General features: G+C 40.5%; 1 protein-coding gene across 1 annotated transcript in view; it reads left to right on the top strand.

Annotated features, from left to right (window-relative positions):
- Nucleotides 1–7,385: 7,385 nt before the first annotated feature.
- Nucleotides 7,386–21,628, top strand: part of LOC137866211 (solute carrier family 22 member 23-like) — a 32,416-nt gene continuing 18,173 nt past the window's right edge. Inside the window, 4 exon segments of the mRNA XM_068701963.1 lie at nucleotides 7,386–7,678; nucleotides 7,680–7,997; nucleotides 14,447–14,550; nucleotides 14,674–14,828. Coding sequence (XP_068558064.1) covers nucleotides 7,559–7,678; nucleotides 7,680–7,997; nucleotides 14,447–14,550; nucleotides 14,674–14,828 — 697 coding nt within the window. The 5' untranslated portion in view covers nucleotides 7,386–7,558.

The following is a 21,628-nucleotide window of genomic DNA, read 5'->3' on the forward strand; positions in this document are numbered from 1 at the left end:
CAACGTCTCGTTCCAGAATAAATACATAATAAATAGCACCACAGGCTAGAGAAGAAAAAAAGTATTTTTAACTGTTCCTTTAAAGCTTGTTAGATGGGTTACTTTACCACTCCTCTTGGTTATTAATAAGTAGGCCTGTCTTTTTACAAACAAGGGCTGTTGTTTGCCATCATCAAAACATGTTGTAGTTTATACATTTGAGATCAGCTGTCTCATTGTATTAGATTAGTTGGAATAAATTGACTTTTACATTTAGTGTTTGGAATATCATCTATCATGACAGCAAAAAAAAGAAGATAAATCTGCTTTTCCTGTTATGATTTTACATGATTTTTGCTTTATTGTTATTTCAATGGATAATGAAACATTTGGCAAAAGGGTTGGAAATTAGTATTTTGGCTAAGACTAACACATCCATAGTCACATTGATCACTGTTCATTTTCCCTATAATAAATCAAAATATGAATATAAAATACATTTTTGATTTCATACAGGACTCCCATGTCCTTCCCTGGATCCGTAGGGCTCACTGAACCTCACTTATACGCCCTCTGAAGAATTATCTTAAACTCATGATATGATTTATTCTCAGATCTTTGTTCCCACTTGCTCCTTTCCCCCTCTGTTTTAGCTTCATGGTCAATGTTGACTATGTACACATGCAGTTGACAGTAATTAAAGAACACAGCAGCCAACACATTTAATCTCCAGTGGAGGAGTAGAGATAGTGGTTGCGCAAAGAATTTCCCATCCCGGGTTCAACATTCTTGAGGTCAAAAGGAGTCAGTTTGAGAGTTCAGAGTTTGTAGCTTGCTTGACGCTGAAAACCAAGTGACACCAAGTTCACCAAGTATATTCTTCTTTATTTTGTCTCCATTTTAATACTGTCCCTTTGACCTTACGTGTCTGTCTCTCCGTTCCTCTGCACAGACAACACCCCACACGTAGATGTGCAGGAGCTTTGAAAAGTGAAAGACAGTGAAAGAAATGGAAAAAACATAAAACGTACAGCCACAACAATAACCCTACAATGCATGAGGTGCCTTTAGGTCATAATAAAGTCTTACAGCCTTTATAACCAATGGGGGACAAAATAGTTTACAGACACATTGTGCCCTCTGGTGTTGTAGGCCTTAGCTTTACCCACTGTGCAAGCACAATCACACACACACACACACACACACACACACACACACACACACACACACACACACACACACACACACACACACACACACACACACACACACCACATCACGTAGAAGTGTGAGGACAGACAGACTGAGAGAGAGAGATAGCAGGACAGTGTGGCATGTCCACGGAAACCAACGCCCTTAAATGGAATTTTTTTAAACAATTCAAGAATTGCTATCCTTCTCTTTTTCACATACAAACTTTTTGTACGCACATATTTTGAAAAAAATTGGCATAACTTGTCTGTGCTGGATATTACACATCGTAATTAAAACGCATGATGACATTTACTACAATGATAAATGCCTGATAGGCCAGCCTCAGACGTTTAACACACCCATCAAAAGAGACACACCCTACATTTTTTTTCTCCCACTATAGGCTCAGGTGGGTTCGCTGTAACTGTTTGCTTTTTAATACATGTACTCTAAACAAAAGACACTGCAAGTCTGAACATGGACAATTTTCCAAACTTGCGGCTAACAACAGCTCTCGTGCCAAGAGACACGAAGGGAACAGTTGGACAGTGAACTTTGCCGTATAAGAAGGAAATAACTGGAAGAAAACCATTAATTATAAACTCAACTGAAAGGGTTTGGCCTTATAAACCAAAGACGCACAACTGACCTAGCTTTATTTCCTTGTTGTGCACAGCATTTGCACATTTTTTGTCATAATAAGATGTGAATCTTTCTGAGAGATTTAAGGGTCACGACTGACACGGTGAGGTGTGCCAAACAGTGCAGGGATGGTTCATTTTGTCGGGTTAAGTCATACCTGTCTGTCATGCACTGGAGCCACCCTCTGGATTATCCTCCTTTATCTTTACTGTCTGTATTTAAACCTATACTTGCTGTCTGCATTGTCCATTCAGTCATGCACAGGGCCTATTGAGGAGAAAGTAAAAGCTTTGCTGACTGTCTCTTCAGATTTGGAGTAAATCTTTAACTCAATGTTTGCTTTCTACACTAAAAAAACAGTGCAGGTCACTGTTTCCTGGTTGTGATGAGGAGATTTCTTGCAAATGGGAATTTGTCAATCATGCATGTGTAACCCCTACTAAACTGACATCTGGAATTTAAAACCAAACAGACGCACACCAAAGTGTCTGACTTAAGGGAAGTGAAATATGATTAATCAAAACAAGTTGAGGGTGACACCAGGTTAACTCCCAGAGATGTCTGCTGATTCACAGTGAGAGTGTGACCTCCTGACACCAGGAGACACACACATGATGTCATTTCCAGACACTGGCTCTGACATCATTCACTGAGTATAAAAGGAAATTTAAAATAAAACAACGCTGACAGCTGGTTTATTAAATCACATACACAATTGACAATTGTCTCACTTGTTAACACTGTGATCTGAGTTTCCCCAGCAGCTTGTTAACACACTGATGGTTCCTCAGACTTTCCACTGCTTCATAAACTCATAAAACTATCTGGAGAAGAGACATGTCTTCTGTGTTTCTTTACAGGACCACTGGTGGATAGAGCCATTCACTTTCACTAAATAAGGAATTTGACAAAAACAAAAAGAGGGTAATAACTAGGATTTTATAAATACTGAGATCATGAGTCCAAAAACCACAGCCTTTAAGAAATGTTTGACTTGACCAAAAAAAACACATTTTTCACATTTTATTTTAGGTGACTATGTTAAACAATTCAACAAGAGATATCACCATGTTAATATCATACATTAAGACAGTTATGCTTTGTAATACAAGTTGTCTGAGATTTTGTGCTTAAATATGAAAACGAGGCATTGTCTAAACTTATAATGAATTAAGGAGAAATCTACAGACACAAATAGACAAATATGTAAAAAGTTTTTTTTTTTTCCACTAGTCTGAAAGAAGACTATATATGGGTGTATATACTTATATATATATATAATATATATATATATATATATATATATATATATATAATATAAGCAACTCAATATAAAAGGAAATCACCAGAATCAGCCTTAAAATGCATATTTTTGTAATTGTAGAATGTAAACTCCTCAGGTCATTAAACCATCCCAAATCATCCAGGATATTGGCCTCAGTTTTTCAACTGGGAAACAAATCAACAACATTAGAGGCAATTCCTCTGTGATTTAGAGCTAAAAAACAAACCTTTCAGTTAACCGCCTTTTCTTTTACAATATTTGCTTATCAGCTGGAAGATTACCTGAAGGCTCTTTACAGTGTGTGTATCATACTATGCAACAGGTGTGTGCCAGTCTTTATTCACACTGGCCATGAGTTTAATGTTTTACTAAATTGATACTAAATCACACAACAGTGGACTCTTGGACTTTGGAGCCAACATGAACTAAAAAGCATATATTTATATGTGGCGACAGCGAGAAAGGATTCATTGCTGTGTTTTTAAATCACAATACGTTGTGATACAGTCTATATCTATGAGTCTTTCATACATACAAACACTGTCAGCTGACTGTTGTCTGAGTTTCAGTTGTCTTTTCACAGAGGAACAGATGAATCACTCAGTGCAGAGTGAAAGCTCAGTTACACTTCTGGAATTTTTTTTCTTTTCAGTTTTACACCTCATGTTTAGCCAGCCGGTTTATTAGACACAGACAGACACATAGAATACAATACACACACACACACACACACACACACACACACACACACACACACACACACACACACACACACACACAAAAACACACACACACACACACACACACACACACACACACACAAAAACACACACACACACACACACACACACACACACACACACACACACACACAACACACACACACACACACACACCCCTAAACTCACACAGCATTGCCTGGGGCGGGTCTTGGACACACCTGAATTAGTTGCTAGGGAGGGACAAACAGGTTTGAATGATAACAAACAGCACAGTGAGATAATGTGAAGGTACAACGGTCGACTGGTTTCTGTTGGCTTGCAGCCAAGCGATATCTTCTGCACACACTGCAGAAAGCACTGTCTTGAGTGACAGATTTGTAAAGGATGCAGATAAAATACATCTGGTCATTCATGTTTTTTATTTTATTTTTTATTGTTACCTTTCAGACAATAGAGAAGCGGGAGAAAGTAGAAAAGTGAATGTATAATTCATTAGCTGTTGCACAACACACTGAAAGCTAAATCATTTGAATCTAGCAGCTTCATTTAACATATATACTGTATTTATTTTGTGGTTATTTAAAACCTGTTTTCAACACTGAAAGAAAATCCCCACTTTAACTTCACAAATATGAAAGAATAAACACAATTAAAAAAAAAAAAAAAAAAATAGTCTACAAATGCTGCAATGACAAGAAAGTGATGCTGTTTCTCCAGTCTGCCTGCAGGGGTCATCAGTGTGTAAGCAGACGCAAGACACTGCAGGACATTCAGGCGTCTCACGCCTCCTTCCTGGGGCCTTTCAGGATCCAATATTTTAACATGTTCACAATGCACACATTGTTAGCTGCGCAGTAATGGCTGTGTGTTGATTAAATGTCACATAAAACGTCTACTCCAATGTAATGTGTCACAATTGTGTGTGTGTCTTTAAAAAAAAAAAATCATTAAAAAAAGAAAAAATATTCCAGTGTCAAATAGTCAAAATCAAATGTCTTCACTGGCAGATCTTCGAGAAAGTAATACAAATGAAATGCGTATGCCTTGACATGACCTGAGTGAATAAAACACATATGTAATAGCACGTTAAGGGCCAGGAGGGTGAAGCACTGCTAAACAAGTAGGAGTCAGATAAATATAGGCTCAAGCCATGTGGGTGTAAATCAAACCTGACCAAAACTGAACTCTTTGTTTTCATAAATATCGACCAGTTTATCCCACGAGGCTTCCTTAAATCATTCACAATGAGTATTACAGCACAACAAAACTAATGTTCATGATCCAAGACGTCTGTCTTCAGGTCAAATCAGAGTGATATTAATAATAGAGAAAAATCTATGTGAGACTGTGATGAAGTGTAAAGTTGAGTTTTTGCGACCAAATGTCTTATTATATTCACAAAAATCCACTAATTTTAATTGTGTCTGGCGAAACCAGTGGTGGAATTTCAGTAAAATGAGGGCAAATATTAAAATAAATAATAATCCTATTTGATACGGATTAAATCAAATGTGTTGATGAAAATGCGAATCACAGCAGATAATGTAAACCTAATGTGTTGTCATGAAGAATGGGTCCCACTTTCCTACAGGGCACACTTTATAAAACGTTAATAAGTTATGGCTTTATTGATAAGTTATACATTATTTATTAATGCTTTATAGATTACTAAGGGAAAGCTGTGGGTTGCCAGTTGTGATAAAAAAAGATCAGTCGACTGGTGTTTGTCCTTCTCCAGTATAACTTTGCCTTTTATTTCTTCACTTCATCAGACCTCTCAACGTTAGTTCAACCGCTCAGCTGAAGACCATCTGGAACAAAATCCATTTAGTAAGTACAAATTAACATTTACAACTCCAGACTTGGTAGTAGAAGAACCTCATCATTAATGACTTCGGCCCACTGATATTTATAACTGCAGACCTGTTGGCTCATTATTATAAAGTGAGAAAGGGATTAGGTTTTTTATTACCACCAGGAAGTGGTGGAGTAAAGATCTTTTTCTTAAGTAAAAAAATACTGCACTCAAGATGTTACTGAAGTAAAAGTACAAACATATTAGCGTTTGTATTTTTTATGAGAATATATAAAAGTAAACATACTGATTATGGAGAATGATCCATTTCATGTTTGCATATATTATATAATTGTATTATAATTACAGATTATAATTATTGATGCATTAATGTCTACATCACTGCAATGTTGCAGCTGGTAAAAGTAGAACTAATTTGAATTACTTTATAGCTGCAAAGTAGCTTAACCTATATTGATATATCAGATTGTATTAGTTGATTTATGTTTTGTTTTAATAATCTGAATCCGTAAAGTAACCAAAGCTTAGTGGAGTATAGATTAGCATAAAATGGGAATGCACAAGTAAAGTACAAGTACCTCAAAATTGTACTTGAGTAAATAGTGACTAACACCACTGCCACCAGGCTAAAAAATCATGAGGAAGTAGAAATGATCAACAAGCTAAAATGCATGAGCAACAAAGAACACAATGAAGCCTGCAATCAAAGACAAGAAAATACAATGTTGATACTCTGTCAAGACCGTACTCCTTTCAATGCTGCTGCACTGTACTATCCCTATACTACAGATGCTAGTCATTATGCTCTGTTCTAAAAGTTTCTGCTCAATTCTGTGATTACAAGTTAAATAAAGAGTCGTTATCTTTTTTTATTATTCACCTTTGCTGGCAGCTAAAGTAGAAGTGGCATGTTTTTTTTGTTTGCTACAGAACTGGGCGGAGACAGAGCTAGTTCCCTCCTCCTCCTCCTCCTCCTCCTACCCCCCGTGATAGGACATCTGTAGTCTACTGTGCATTTAGAATCTTTGTATTACTTACTTATCTTTTCATCTACAACAATATGTTTGGGTCAGTGTCCCTTGCAAGAAGCCAAAATACTGGATCTTGTGACTTTCTTGCAAAATGTTTGGAATTCATATTTCTCTACAAGAATAACAACCACACAAATAAAAGAGTGTGGAATAACGTTCTATGGTTTGGTTTGATTGTATTCGGTTATAAAATAGCATACATATTATGGTTGCAAAATACATGTGGCCTACTATGAGAACACGGGTCCAACAGTGTATTGGTTGAAACAAATGTGCAAAAAAAAAGTAGGCTACTGGTTTATTTACCGAATAACATTTTTTTTAATATTATAAGGAACTTTATTGTCAGTAGCTGACTTGCTCTACTGAGTGAGCATTTTGATTGTTAAAGTGGTCACCAGTGATTACAGGTGGCCATGTTGGGGTAGAGTCAGCAGCGCGCAGCCTTATGGGCAGGTGTGTCTACCTGTGGCTCCCTCGGGAACCACTTCCATAGGGCTCTGCTGCCACAGCTGACCGACAGAGACACCGGTGACTGGGACGACGGAAAACACCATGAGATAGTTTTCCTCACCATCACCATCGCTTTGTTTTTAACTCACTGCGGTTCCGCCTTTTGTTTCGGAGCGTGAGTCCGCACCGAGTCCCGCACGGGGGGGGGGGGGGGGGGGGGGGGGGGGTGGTTTGGTGGCAGACGGAGGGAAGTGCTTCCTGATAATAAAGAGGGTGCGTCTTATTTCCACTCCGGTGATTGACTGCGCACGGCTTTCACCGCCGGAGCTGGGGGCATTGACGCATTGTGGAGTCGACAGTGGGTGGGTGGGGGGGATAGCGCCACTGCAAACCCCGGCTTCACAACACTACGGAGGCATCTATCGGTGGAACCGCGATGGCCGTGGTGCAGCTCGACACGGTGGACCATCAACCCGAGAACGGCTTCGTGTCCCCCGACACCGCGTCGCAGGAGCTGCTGACACGCATCGACGGCTCCGTTCTGCGTCGTTTCTCGGGGATTTGGGAAGTACCAGAAACAGCTGATCGTGCTGACATGGATCCCGGCGTTGTTTATCGGATTCAGCCAGTACTCTAGTAATTTCCTCCTGGCCCAGCCGAACACCACATGCGTCCAGCCGCTGGCGAACCTGACTGATCGCACCGCGAGCCGCCCCTCGTTGTCAGGCGGTCCGAGAAACATCAGCGCGCGGCCGGCTTACATTTATGACAATGGAAGTGACGGCCCACACAATGACACGGGCAGCATGCAGTGCAACTGCAGCGAGTGGACGTTCGAGCTGCACACTGGACTTGCACAGAACGTGGTCACCAAGGTAAGCGGGGTGGACGTCCTTTCCATCATTTGTACGTGTTATGCATGCGTGATACCTTGATACCCGCCCTAATCCCGTAAGGATCGATTTACGTTAGACGGAGAAATGATGGCACTTATCAACACGAGAATAAAATAAATCGAGCAAGCAAGCACCAGTCTGTATAAAATGATGTCGGCATAATTTGACAGCTTCTGGATAAGTGGTTGTGCCTCCGTTGAGCCGTGCATTTCTCCACAGTGGGCCGTCTGGAGTCATTTCTGTTCTGTAGAGATTCGCAGATCTGGCTCACGTTGGACCTGGAAGTAGTAGGACTGTTTATGTGAGAGTGTGCATGGTGCTGACAGTGAGTGATTGAGTGAAGTGAGTGAGTCATCGCAGCAGCTGACACAAAGTGTGACCTATGGCAGAGAGACGCCACCACTGGCACATAGGGCAAAAAAAAAAAAAGTGCCAGGTACTGGTGAAATTTTGTCGTAATGGACATAATAGACGTGGAGCCTCTTTTTTTATTTGGAGCAAAGGTCATTAGTGTACTACAATAATGCAACCCCATCCCTGGCCAAACATTCACCCGCCCCATCGCTGCCCTAACCAAACATCGGTGACATGTGCTTACAGCTTTTCATTCTGGGCACTTTAAGTCTTTACCTCTACACACACCGCCACCGCCGTTGTGTCGTAATGTGTTCTTATCAGAGCGAGCCAGGCTGATGAAACAGCATGCAGTAGGCCCGCAGTCATCATAGTGGGTCTGCTAGCTGGAGGAGGAAGGTTTTTTATTTATTTATTTTTTATCTCATTATGCATATCAGCTCTTCTCCAATTGCCGATGCTGCCTGCATGCTTATATTAAGTTTAATTTTTTTTTGGAAAAGCATAAAACCTGATCCATGGGGCTCTGAGTAAACCTGCCGTCATTATTGATATTTAGAGAACACTAAATTGCACATTAATCTGCAACATCGTCACCTCTGAAGAGTTTGGCACGCATGCCATAATCAAAAGGCTTATCAGGAAGAGTTTGATCTGAGGCTGGCCCTCCAAAGCGCCTCTGTGCTGCGGGAGGGGGTTGTGGCACCCTGAGCTTGTGTCCACTCTGATGCCAACAGCCCATCTGTTTATCACTGATAATGTCTCAGTTTGCATAAAGCAAGTTAAATGCAACTGTGGCATTCTAATTCAGCCAGGGGGTCAGTTTAAGTCTTGATTTCATTTACTGGCCTCTGGGTAATTTGGGGGGGCGGGGATGCATGAACTAAAGCCAGGCCGATAAACAGTTTTTATGGACGGGGGCGGTCAAAATATTCTCAACCTGCAGCTGATTATGAAGTCATATGTTGGGGAAATCGATTGGGTGGATCCGTGTTACTAACAGTCAAAAAAATGTCAGTTCTCTCACGGGTAAAAAACAAACAAAGGGAAGTGTCCGATTTGCAGGGTTTGGCTCTACTCTCATACTATTTGTGTTGCCTTTGCACGCATACGGAGAATGTCATGTTGACACTATCACCACTGCAGATCAGTGACAGGACTGAGCAGTTGGTAAACGTGTCTCGTCTTCCCTGACCAATGCAGTCCACACTTTGACAAAGTCAAAGTCAGGAGAAACTGAACCGGATGGCACAGGGATAAACTTGGAATCGGAGCCAAAACCGAAGCAGATTCGACGACCCCCTCCTTGTTATCGGCCCCGCCTCTTTTGACAACCTGTCCCTCACACTTCCAAGGCCCTTTTTCCCCTGACTAGCAGCACAGAAACCAGGCTGTGACACTACAGCAGGAAGTGATGACTTGGCATTTCTCCTCATGTTTGCATTGCATAGGCATAACTGCACATGACTAGGCTCGGCTAACTGTGACACTCGATCCCCGAAAAGCAGTGCAGAGTGCCAACACCGTTGAAATGCGGTAGCGTCGCTGTCAAAATGTGCCAACGCATTCTAACCCCGTTAGAATCATGCGAGGAAAACGTGTTCGTCATGTTTTCATCTTGTGCCACATAGGTTTGGCCTCCAGAATCAGTAGCACATTACTGCTCATTGCTTTTTCTCAGGGCGTCAGAGAAGGAAGGCCTTTGATGGAGGCAGAGGAGGTTGAGGTGGTGGTGAAGGAGCCAAAGTGGTTAATGTGGAGACCCATACTAATTGAGTCAAAGCTCTCCTCAGGGTCTGTCTTAATTGGACCGAGCCTTATAATTGAGAATGTATCATTACTCAGAGACAGACAGAGTCTCTCTGCAACCTATCCTACTCGTCTCCCATTCAGCTGTGCAGCAGCTGCACACGCCTGCCCGAAATAGTGGCCAGAGAACAGCTTTAGAGCAAAGGGTAACTTCCAAACTAATTCCCTGTTTAAGTGTGCGTCTTGTGTATTATTCAGAGTCACTTGCTATTGAGGGATTGATGATAACTTTAACATTGTGTAAAACTTGACGGCACTCTGGCCAATACATTTTAAGCCATTATTCATCTACAACACAGAATTATTTTACATATTTTAGTGTAAAAGATGAAAATGATTATAAATAAGCCAGTTGCAATTTTAGCAGCCAGTATTTGTAATTTTTGCTTAATAAATGACCAGAAATGATCAATCCATTGTCAAAATTGTTAATTTTGTAAATTGTAATTTTCTGTTGAAATTGTGAAGATCTGCTGCTTTTCTTTGTCATATGTGATAGTAAACTCTTTTGGTTTTTGAACTGTTGTTGGACTTTGAGAAATGGGGATGTACATTTTAAAGTATTTTCTTACACTTTATAGACCCAACAAGTTATTGAATAATCAGGAAAAATAATTGGCGGATTGGCTGATCGATAATGAAAATAATCTGTAGTTTCAGCCCTAGTTTAGTGACTAATCAAGTACTTCAGTATGTCAGTGCCAGCTTTCTATTATTGTTCTTGTAGGTTAGAGTATTGTTTCAGAGTGATAAGGAACATCTGTTGTAACAGCACATTGGTGGGTACACCCAGACCCCGTATCACTGTACTGGAGGTTGCACACCCATAGATCTGGAAGATGATACCGTAGTTGAACACCCATGCAGGCCTCTCTGCTCTGTGTCCCTTCATACTGTTTACCCAGCTGGTTGGCTCTGTCCACAGACCCTGGATCAGTGTGGGACACTTTGAAACGGTCTCAGCTGTCGAAAGGCAATGACCCCACTACAGATAGTCAGCACACAATGACAGCCACTCACAACGTCAGCTGGGAGGAGAGACGCTTGTGCGACCCAAAGATAAAGCTCTGTTGTGTGTGTGTGTGTGTGTGTGTGTGTGTGTGTGTGTCTGTGTGTGTGTGTGTGTGTGTGTGTGTGTGTGTGAGAGAGAGAGACAAGACAGTGTGCCGCTGGCTTGTTTCTGATAAGTTTTCTAAAAGGGAGGGGTGAGCATTGTGGGGTGTCTGACCCCTCGACTGTAGTGCAAGTTTGTTTTGAGGGCTGTGTGATGGAATTCAGGTTGTCGGAGTGTTGCTCAGTTAAAAGGTCTCTTTGTTGACAGAGATGTGCACTTATGGTTCTTAACTGTCAACAAAAGGAGGCGATGAATGATAGACTGACGGAAAAAAAGTTTGCTGTTTCATCATCTGTCACTGTTAGTAGCAGTAAAACATAACTGTCAGCTAACTTGCCAAACATGCTAGTGTTTTTTCATTTGTTCGGATGCTATGGCAGTGACACAGAGATTACATTACATTCCGGTCATTTAAAAAAAATTTTTTTTAGAGATAATGTAAACTTGCTCCCACAGTGTAAGTCACTCGGGCTACGTCACCAATGTGAGATATGTGTGTATTGTGGTTCACTTCTTTTAAATACAAAACTGCCACGAAGAGAGATCGTAGATTTGTCCTTTTTGCTCTTCCTTTTTAGTGTTTCTCTACCAACGCATTACAGGATTTCCACCCTTAAGTGCGGCAGTGGGGCTAAAACTTGAACTTGGAGGCAGAAAGAGTCTGATAACCACGCTGATGGTCTGTTGCTAGGCAGTAACTATGCAGCAGTCTCTCCATGTGTTTCTCCTCACAGCTGCTTTAAAGCATCTCTATCCCTCTCTCTTTAGCCTGTTATCCTCAATGGCTGTGTTTCTCTCCTCTTTATATGTTCTGTTTCTACGTTGTATCATCTTTATTCCTCCCTCCTCCTGTGCTTTCCTTCACCCCCCCCCACCCCCACCCCCACCCACCCACCCACCCACCGCTCTGTAGTTCAGCGAGTGCAGAGAATTGTGCAGCTGTAGTTGAGAGCATCTTCATCTGAGCTAATGAGCCTCAGCGGTGTAGACTGATCATTGGCGGCCGCTCATTTGAGAGAGGTCGACAGGCACCCTTGGGGATTTTAACTGATCGGCTTTCGGCCCTTCATTGTTCTGCAGTTTCTGTCAGCTTTCAGATTAGTATGCATATAACCTCACTCTATACACTGACTTCTTGTCATTACTCCCCAATGAGCAAGACAATAGCAGGGGAGCAACCGACCGAGATAATAGGGGCATAGCAGACGAACTGCAAGGATTTGACTCGCGCTTAGACTGGATCGCATTCCTTTGCTATATAGCTGAAAGTCTGTCCATATTTTTTTTTCCCACTTCTTCCTAAAGTGTAGATGAATGTCCATTAGTGATTGTGCATGAGCGCGGTCAGAGTGTTGGCCTGGAGAGAATCCTGGTTAACAATACGTACTAATTTGCAGATGCTGAAATAAAACACATTAATAATGCGTTACTCATTAAAACCTTGCATGCTCTGCCCACGTCACTACACATTTCAACATCACTTGGTGCTTTGTCGCTGGCATGTGACTTGGGATATGTTGGTATTTTGCAAAGCTGGTCATCTGTCTGTGGTCACCCACAGATGTCGGTTCTCTACGGTCATCAAACTTGCAGTCATCCAGTCCCTGCGTGAATGCAGACTCAGAATTTTATGAACAGTATGTGCCGGTTTGTCACAGTCACAGCTTCAGTTTTTTTTTTTTAAAGCACAGTTGGTCGTGCAGTGATTGCGCAACGGGAACTTGTTTGCCTCCCTCTGTCTTCTTCTCTGGTGACATCGATACTGAAACCATGAATGAGTGGCATGCCTGGATCATGTGATGGCCGGGTGGCTGTTGGTAATCCTGGAGCCTTCCATTCGGAGCAGGTCACTATGGTGGAGGTTATGAGAGGTTAGAGTGCCTCAGAGAAAAATTTAAGAACAAACTACACTTTGTATTTTACAACAAGGTTGAGCTGCTGGATGTAATGAATATGATTTGTTTGTGACATGGCAATATATGTTCCCATAGTCTCTGTAGTGGTAGTGTTTTGGTGAATAGATTAGAGGCAGAATGGCACCAGCTATGGCCACCACGCCCCTAACTGTTTCTTCCATGCCGGGCACAGACAGCTGGGCGGCATATGTTGTCTAAAAGACCCCGAATATCCACTTCCTCTCTGAAATTCAGGTTCGGGTAGATTTGTTTCTCCACTGGGCTTCACATTTGCTGCTGCACCTCTCTACGTTACTCGTGCTATGTACAAAGTATGTTTGTCACAACTTGTCGCTACTGCGCGGAGAAAGGGGAAATCAGGGTGTGCTTGATTCATGCAAAAGCAGGCTCACTGCATTGTTTACACTGTAGGAATCCCTCTGCTGAGAGCTTCAGTTGGCAAAGGAAATGAGGAGACTCGGAGTTGCTTTTAATAATATACATTTTGACACAGAGGAGGCGCACATAAAAAGTACAATAAGTCAGTGTGCATAAATCAGCTTATGTACACTCAGTGATTGTTGACTGAGGAAATTATCGGCATAAATATAGATGATTTAATCCCTGATGTTGCTCTCTGGTGGCACTTTATGTCAAATATTGGATGTGCGCTTTGCTTTTCAAGACCACTATTATTTTTGTGCTAAATTAGCTAATAACCAAGTGAGTTGTTACATTAGAGAAGTATGTCTAGAAATGTGCTATTTTTGTGCACCGTTGAGCCTACAGACTAATAGTTAAGGAATAAATTGACACAAAAAAGTGCTTGCACTAAAGTCTGGGATGATGATTTCAACATCTAGCTCTTTAGTGAAACTTGACTGTAGAATGCCGTTCTGGCTGGCACAAAAGTACGACATTGCCTTGCTTTTAAACTATTTTTTATTTAAAAGAAATAATTATTTCTCTTTGGTCTGTAAATGGTAAAAAAGCCAGTTGCAATTTGAAATATTATGTCAATGCCCATATTGGATGAAATACAAGGAAACCCTGTTACAGAGTGTACCCTTCTCACATTTCAGTGTGTTTTGAGTGGTGATAATGCCACATAAATCAGACAGACTTGGTGTAGGGTCAGAGTCAATACATAAAAAAGTCTCATCCTCAAAAGAAATATAGTTGTTCCCTTCACTTCCATTCCATTCAACATACATTTCTTGTAACTAATGCCGGTATTTATTTATTTGTTTCTACAGTGGAGTCTGGTGTGTGACTCAGCATGGAAAGTCCACATCGCCAAGTTTTCTCTCCTGGTGGGATCCATCTTTGGATACCTGACGTTTGGAATCCTTGCTGACTGGTAAGACTTTTGAAACAAAGTTCTTGCAGAACATAAGGTTTATATTTCTTCATATATTACAGTTGTATGAAAAACATATTCACGTTGAAGGTGTCCAATAGTAATTTTTACCTTGCTCCGTAGGTTTGGCCGCCACCCGGTGCTGATAATATCGGTGCTGTTCATGCTGGTGTTTGGTCTGACTGTGGCCTTCTCTGTCAACGTCCCCATGTTCAGCACTATGCGCTTCTTTGAGGGCTTCTGCCTGGCAGGGCTCACACTTTCTCTCTACGTCCTCAGTAAGTCTTCATCTCTCAACTAAAAGCTCATTACTAACTTACCCATTGCCAAGCCACGTCCTTTTTATTGCTTTATTGCTACGCCTGTCAAGTTAGCACAGCAAAAATTTAGTTTAACAATTGTTCAGAAGTACAGTTTTCAAGCACACACAGACACACAGTTTAATCCATTAAATTTTGCTCTTGTGTTTTGTGTTTTGGAAAGGTTGTTATAAAAAATACATGACTATCTTCCAAACTTATTGAATACTGAATATCTCTCTGGAGTCTCATGCACACAACCGTAGCATGTTGACAAATGCAAATCTTGACAGGCCTGGTTATGGCTGTAAGCTATTATTGAACAATCACTGTTCCTGGGATGAGACAAATGTGAGTGCTTATCTGTGTTTACCATGAATATTTTTTGCTGACTCATTTTGCTCGAGGCCTCTTTAGGAGTGCCATAATAAAGAATACATCTGTAAAAGAATAAGAAAATGAATGTGGAAATATAAAAAGGATTAAATAAAAGAATGTATATATATATATATATATATATATATATATATATATATATATATGGAACTATAAAAGAATGATTATAAACATTTATTTTTTTTCACATTTATTTGTTAATTTATCTCTGTATGTATTTATTTGTGTATTTATCAAATAAATATATAATATACTGTATATTGGTTTGTACTAAAATATGTATGTGAATCATCATAGAAGCTATCACAGAAGGAGTGACGTGTTGTAAAGTGGGCGTGTTGTGTAGGCTGTCAGACTGCAGATAGACCAAAGCATCTGTTCATGTGTGCAGGAATTGACTACTCAGGCTGGGCAGGAAGGCCCGCCCAAACCTAGTTGATTGACAGCGTGGCCCTTCAAGGAATAGCAAGAGCTATATAAAAATATAAAAATTAATTAAAAGAAATACATACAGAACAAATAGATATGTTATTTTATTTATATATATATATATATACACAGAAATAAATTATAATTGTCATCATTTTCTTACATATTCTTTTATTTATTACTCTTCATGTTTCCACATTTGTTATTCTTTTACAGATGTATTCTTTTATGGCACTCCTATGACTCCATTCTCAGGGGCCACTTGAAACCTTTGAAAACTAGCTGCTTTGGTTCAAGTTTGTAGAAAATCCTTGCATTTCAGTTTTGTTCTAAACAAAAGCACAGAGGAAGAATAGCAGCAGTAATTTAGCAATAATACCTGACAAACGAGGCCTTTTCCATTGAAACTTGATGTGTTGGCCAAACTGGTTTGTTTGGGACTTGGCTCTATGTTATGGAACTAGGAGCAGCTTTTGTTGCACTGCAAGTTTTAAGCAACATTTTTGCTTGTTGGGGCTGAGTAAATATTACAACATCATGACTAAAGAAATCTAATTTCTCCTCATACCCAATATCTCATACCTCCTAAAGGAAAAAGATTTAAAATGTTTATCAAATCTGGCACAGCATGACATTTTACATACTTAAAGTCAGTGGTGTTGTAGAACTTTAAACCAGACAAGATGGAGATCTTCAAAGTTGTCTTGAGACCAGTCTGGAGATCAAGACCGATCTCAAGACTCTGGTTTTTATTTCAAGACCGGTCAAGACCACAGCTGCAGAGATGTAACTAAATTGCCTGTGCATTGTCTGATTTAATTGTTAACATGGAAAAGGAAAATTGCCACACTTAAATTCACCTCTGCAATGCATTTTGATTGTTTTGTCAAAACATTTCTCATGGCACACGTACACCCACACAAACAGTATTATATGGCAATAAAAGATGTGAATGAAGAAGAATCTTCATTTGTTTTTTATGAGTGTCTTTATAGGATTGTGGATCTATCTGATCGATTTTCAAGAGTGCCCTTGGTGTGCATGTTCTGTATTTTATCGTAAATGTGTTATGCAGGTCAGGACTTGGTCTTGACTCAGTCTTGCTCTGACTCGGTCCTGGTCTCAACTTGGTCTCAACTCCTCAAGATCTTGGTCCTGTCTCAGTGTCGATACACTCTGATCTTGCTCAGACTTGGTGTCGGTTTAGGTGGTCTTGACGACAATGCTTGAAATTCTTCTTTAATTTAAGATTCTGGCCCACTAACATACACACACACATACTTAATACTGTAACATATTAGTATTGTGATAATGCTGTGATCATGTTTGCAATATTAATTTAATCCATACCGCACCACTCTTAATACTTAGTAGCCTCCCACTGATGCTGATCTCTTTCCGACCATGCAGATACACCTCATCAAAAGCCTATTCTACTTTTATTCCAGTCTCTTGCTGAGGGTATTATTCAGATGAAAGAAGAGTAATTGTGTTGCAGTGACCTCCTAACATTTATTAATTGAATGCCATTGTCGGGATAAATTCTCATTAAAGAACAACAACCAGTACCAGCCTCCTTACCCTTGAAGTGAACTCGTACATTTTCAGGCAGAAGGGGTTGTGGGGGCGGTGTGGTAACTTTCACCCATCACTGCAGGAGGAGATTGAAATTTTCCCTCATTTTGTCGCTAGTTTTTTTTTTTTTTTTTTTTGATAGCATCCTGATAATTTGCTATGCATCTTATGCACTCTCTGGTCTCAGCAATGTATCCTTAAAAGCCTCTTGGGCTGCCGTAATTGACCAGTGCAGAGGGAGGTGGCAAAAGTGGAGGGAAGGGAAGGATGAGAGGGAAGGAGCAAGGGCAGGATGATGAAGGAAGGGGCCCTTAATGTCCTTGTCATTCTAATTTACTCCACAATGTATGCCTTGAAAAGCTTCGCCCCGCTCCCAAAATAGAAGGACCGTTTAGTCTGCTCCCGGGACAGAGGGAGGCAAAATGGTGGAGTTAAGCTGTTCAGTATGGTGTCCTATCAATTTTAAATGAACTTGACATCTGCATCCATTGTTTTCACATCAGCCTACAGTTTATGGTCCAGTAAATCAGAGGTTCTCAACCTTGTGGTTGGAACATAATGGGAGTTATTGGGGGAATACTTCTCTACATCTCTAGAAGCTTATATACAGTAATGCCTGTTTTTTGTATAATCTTGCATTTATCTTGTGAAATGTGCACACAAATCACAGAGAAAAATCATTAATTGGTTGAATTAGTAAATTGTAAATAGGTATAGCCTCATTTAAAAGGTACACTGCAAAATTGCACTATTCAGACTTGATACTGCAGTTCTTAGTCCGTATTTTTTCATCTTGTCATATACAAATATGCGTCAGTTTATATGTGTTGGCCATCGTAAAAAAATAAGATTCGTCTGACATCTGTTCTGCATAGTGGTGCAGTGCAAGTGCTCAACTTGAGCAAAGCTTCGCTGGACAGATGTTTATTTGAGCTTATAGGTTTTGTGTTGCTGTATCGCCGCCCTTATTTCTGCTTATGTGTGGCCTCTGTCACATGATATTTACCCTGCAGCCTCTCTGTATTGACTAAACTCCACGAGAGCGGCTCCAAGAGGAGGAGCACAGTTGTTAAATAACACATTACTGAGGAGAAGCTTTGTTTTTTACGTGTTCTGTTTAGGATGTGTTTTGCATTTGCATGTCAGTTGGCCTCATGCTAAGAGTGTAGCAAAAGCTAATTTTCCTTATAGTCCTGACACTGTGTCAGTTATATGACATCTTTGCATGTAACATAGTGAACCACACGACCCTCCTTTTGGGGCCTTACTTTGTTTGAGTCTGCTTACAAAGGAAAGTCAGAGCCAAGTCCCAGCTTCGGCTGTGTTTGCACCGGAGACATTACACTAATCCCCCTTTTCTCATCAATCCATACGCAATTAAGTCAAAGTTCATGGATCTTGAAAGCCGGGTGCCATTGAATGCTGCAATTTACGATCTAGAAAATAGCAATGCAATGATTACAAACCTTGTGTTTGGTTGGAAAGAATGGTATCCTTGTGAATGTATGTTTCTAGAGATGACAACACCTTCCTGCCACCCCCCCTGTATATGACCTCCTTGTGCCCTGGAGCTATCATTGAGAAAATCCATTGGGTTTTCATGGGCGAGCCTCTTTTTAAGAGTGTAGAGCAATTTGTGCGCGGCTACTATCCGTTCCGCCAGGATGGCCTGTCCAGTGCAGCGTCCAACATGGCTGAAATGATGTGACACTTACACGTTAACTGCCAAAAAGAGACAGAACAAAAAGGGAAAAGAGAATTAGTGGCCGGCTGGTTTCAGACAAAAGGAGAGAATAGCGACCAGCAACTAATATGAGTAGATAAAGTGGTAACTTAAAGACTGAGAGGATATTGAAACTCCATAAGGGATGGAGAAAGCAAGATTTACTACCTCTGATTTTGAAGAATGCTCGACTAAGAGGCAAGATACAATTACATCACCGCCGCAAGTGTTTCTGTACATTCACATTGAGCTCTTTCACAAACTAGGCTAATGCGTAGTAGATTGATCTATAACATTGTGACAAAGTATAACGGCACAATAGCAAAGCCGATAGCTATAGAAAGTCATCTGATGCAGTGCTGCTATTTTTACCCCAGTGTTCCATCAATGTGTGCTAGCCTTTTTAGCATCCCAGCACCAGGCAGAGGCAAGGCTCACAGTGCCTTTAGCTTAACATCGTGCAACTCACTAATGTTAAATGTTTTTACAGTAAACACCCTCACCTTTCCACCCCCGACCCTCGCCCGCCATCCCCTCACATACAACCACATTGCTGCACATCAGCTAGCTGAGTCATGCTAGCTGGCTGCACCTGGTGTTTTGTGAGTGAATTTAGTGATCCATTTGAGACGGGTGATCAGATACTTTTCAAGACATAAATTGCTTTTCTTTCTCCCTGAAGTACTTATTAACACCAAAAATCAGTTAAGCAGTATTATTACAGCGACAAAAGTACACATACTGTCTTTTCTTTTGGAAAAAATTGTGGGCTAGTGTGCGATTTCTGTCTACAAGAAGGCCAGTACGTATTCACAATGTAATGGTTTTCATCTCACACCTTTTATTTTCCTGAAAGCAACTATTAAATGTTAATAAGAGGCAGGATGTTTACTTTGAGAAGTCTGTATAATGGCCTTACGGTAAAGAGCAAATTCATTTTGAGTGTTGAGAGTTCTCCTTCACTTTCCTGTCTGGAGGAGATGAGGCAAGCCTCTACATGTCATGGGTGTGTGTTTGTGTGTGTGAGAGAGGCCTTGTAGAGTGAGATACAGTAGACAAAGAGAGTGAGCTTCAGATGCAGAAAGACTACAGAAAGACAACATGACTCGTGTATCATAAAGAGCTTTATAACTTCCCTGTCAGTACCCTTTGCCATATATACTCATGACTGCTCTGTGTGTGATGATCTACAGGGAAAAAGCATTTTTTATGGAGGATGTCCTGGGACAAACTCAAGATAACGATTAAGGTTTGGAGAAATGGCCAGCTCAAAAAGTCACTCACTATATTTTGATATGGGATGGTGTATTCTTTTTGATTCGCTTTCTCACACATTCCTGATTTCTGAGCTGTTGCTTAATCTAGCCAAGGGAGATTTCCCAATAGTATTTGATGTTTTGAACTTCCAGATTTGGTTTCTAGTCATCAAGATAATTCAACATTTAAAGTATAGTTTAGGCATCAATGTAGAATTAATTTGGAAAACCTCACCTGTTGCAATGCCACAAAATGGCAATAATGGAACTACTCCATGTGAATAAATGACCTTGGTGTCCAGGCCGATTTAGTTCTGTGGTTTCGTATCGAGCCTTCGCAAAAATGCGCACTGCATATATATTATTTTTGTTGTCCCAAGTTGTTTGGATTTTGTTCATATTTACGGTCTCCGTTCGTGGAAACTTGTCACGTCTGGGAGAGAAGATGGAGAACAAGGAGAGAGAAATTAACAAAATAAGCATGAGAGAAACAGGCTGTTTGACAGAAATGTATCACATTTACGTCTAGTCCATGAATGTTATATCATCTCATTTTAGCAAATGTAAATTCTAAGCGAAAAAAAGTCTTTATTCATTCCTTCATTTCATTCATGTCCACACGGTAATATTGCTGCTGACACACCCCGACACTCAGACGGTATTGATTCTGAGGGTGGTGTTTGCGCTCACTCCTTTTGTACATGAACTGGACGAGTATGAGTGGTGATCACACATGCACACAGATGGATAGCATTTTACCAGAAACACAAGGAAGTACATGTCATATGAAGATGGATGGCATTCTGGCACTCTGCTAGACTTTTCCATAACTGCTTGTATTAATGATTTTGTAAAGTGTGTTAGAGTTATGATTTGTCCACCCTTAGTGTATGTGTGTTAGCTATTACCTTAGTTCAGTAAGGACGTTCCCTTCAAGGCTTTAATCGTTTATTGCAACCATGATATGCGTTTCAGTCTGCCGGTTTTGCTCCACTCATGTGATGCTTCAGAACAAATCTGTTCGAGCTTGACACGGACTGTCCCTGAGCTTGCGACCCCCTCCGGCACAGCCTGAGATTAAGTGATGTGTATGTGGACCGTGTAGGAATAGGTCACGGTCATATATGATAGGGTATATAAAGCATGCAGCTATAAAAGGACTTCTGTGCCATACGCAGCAGTACTCAGGTTTTAAATTGTGTCTAATGTTTTTAGAATGTGCGTGTAAGCGAAAATGTTAGAGAAATAGAGCACAGTAAAGGGCATTCGAATATTTCCTGTTTTTAGGAATCATATTCAGCATTCAAGTGCAAATGAATGATAATGTGACAACACTCCTATATATCCTCTCATTTGATCTGTTCACCGTGAGATTTTATGTAGTCACGTATTTTCCCCAG

Source organism: Cebidichthys violaceus, unplaced genomic scaffold (assembly GCF_023349555.1).
Source record: "Cebidichthys violaceus isolate CVI_PGR_0920_01 unplaced genomic scaffold, fCebVio1.0.p SCAF_8, whole genome shotgun sequence".
Classification (NCBI taxonomy): domain Eukaryota; kingdom Metazoa; phylum Chordata; class Actinopteri; order Perciformes; family Stichaeidae; genus Cebidichthys; species Cebidichthys violaceus.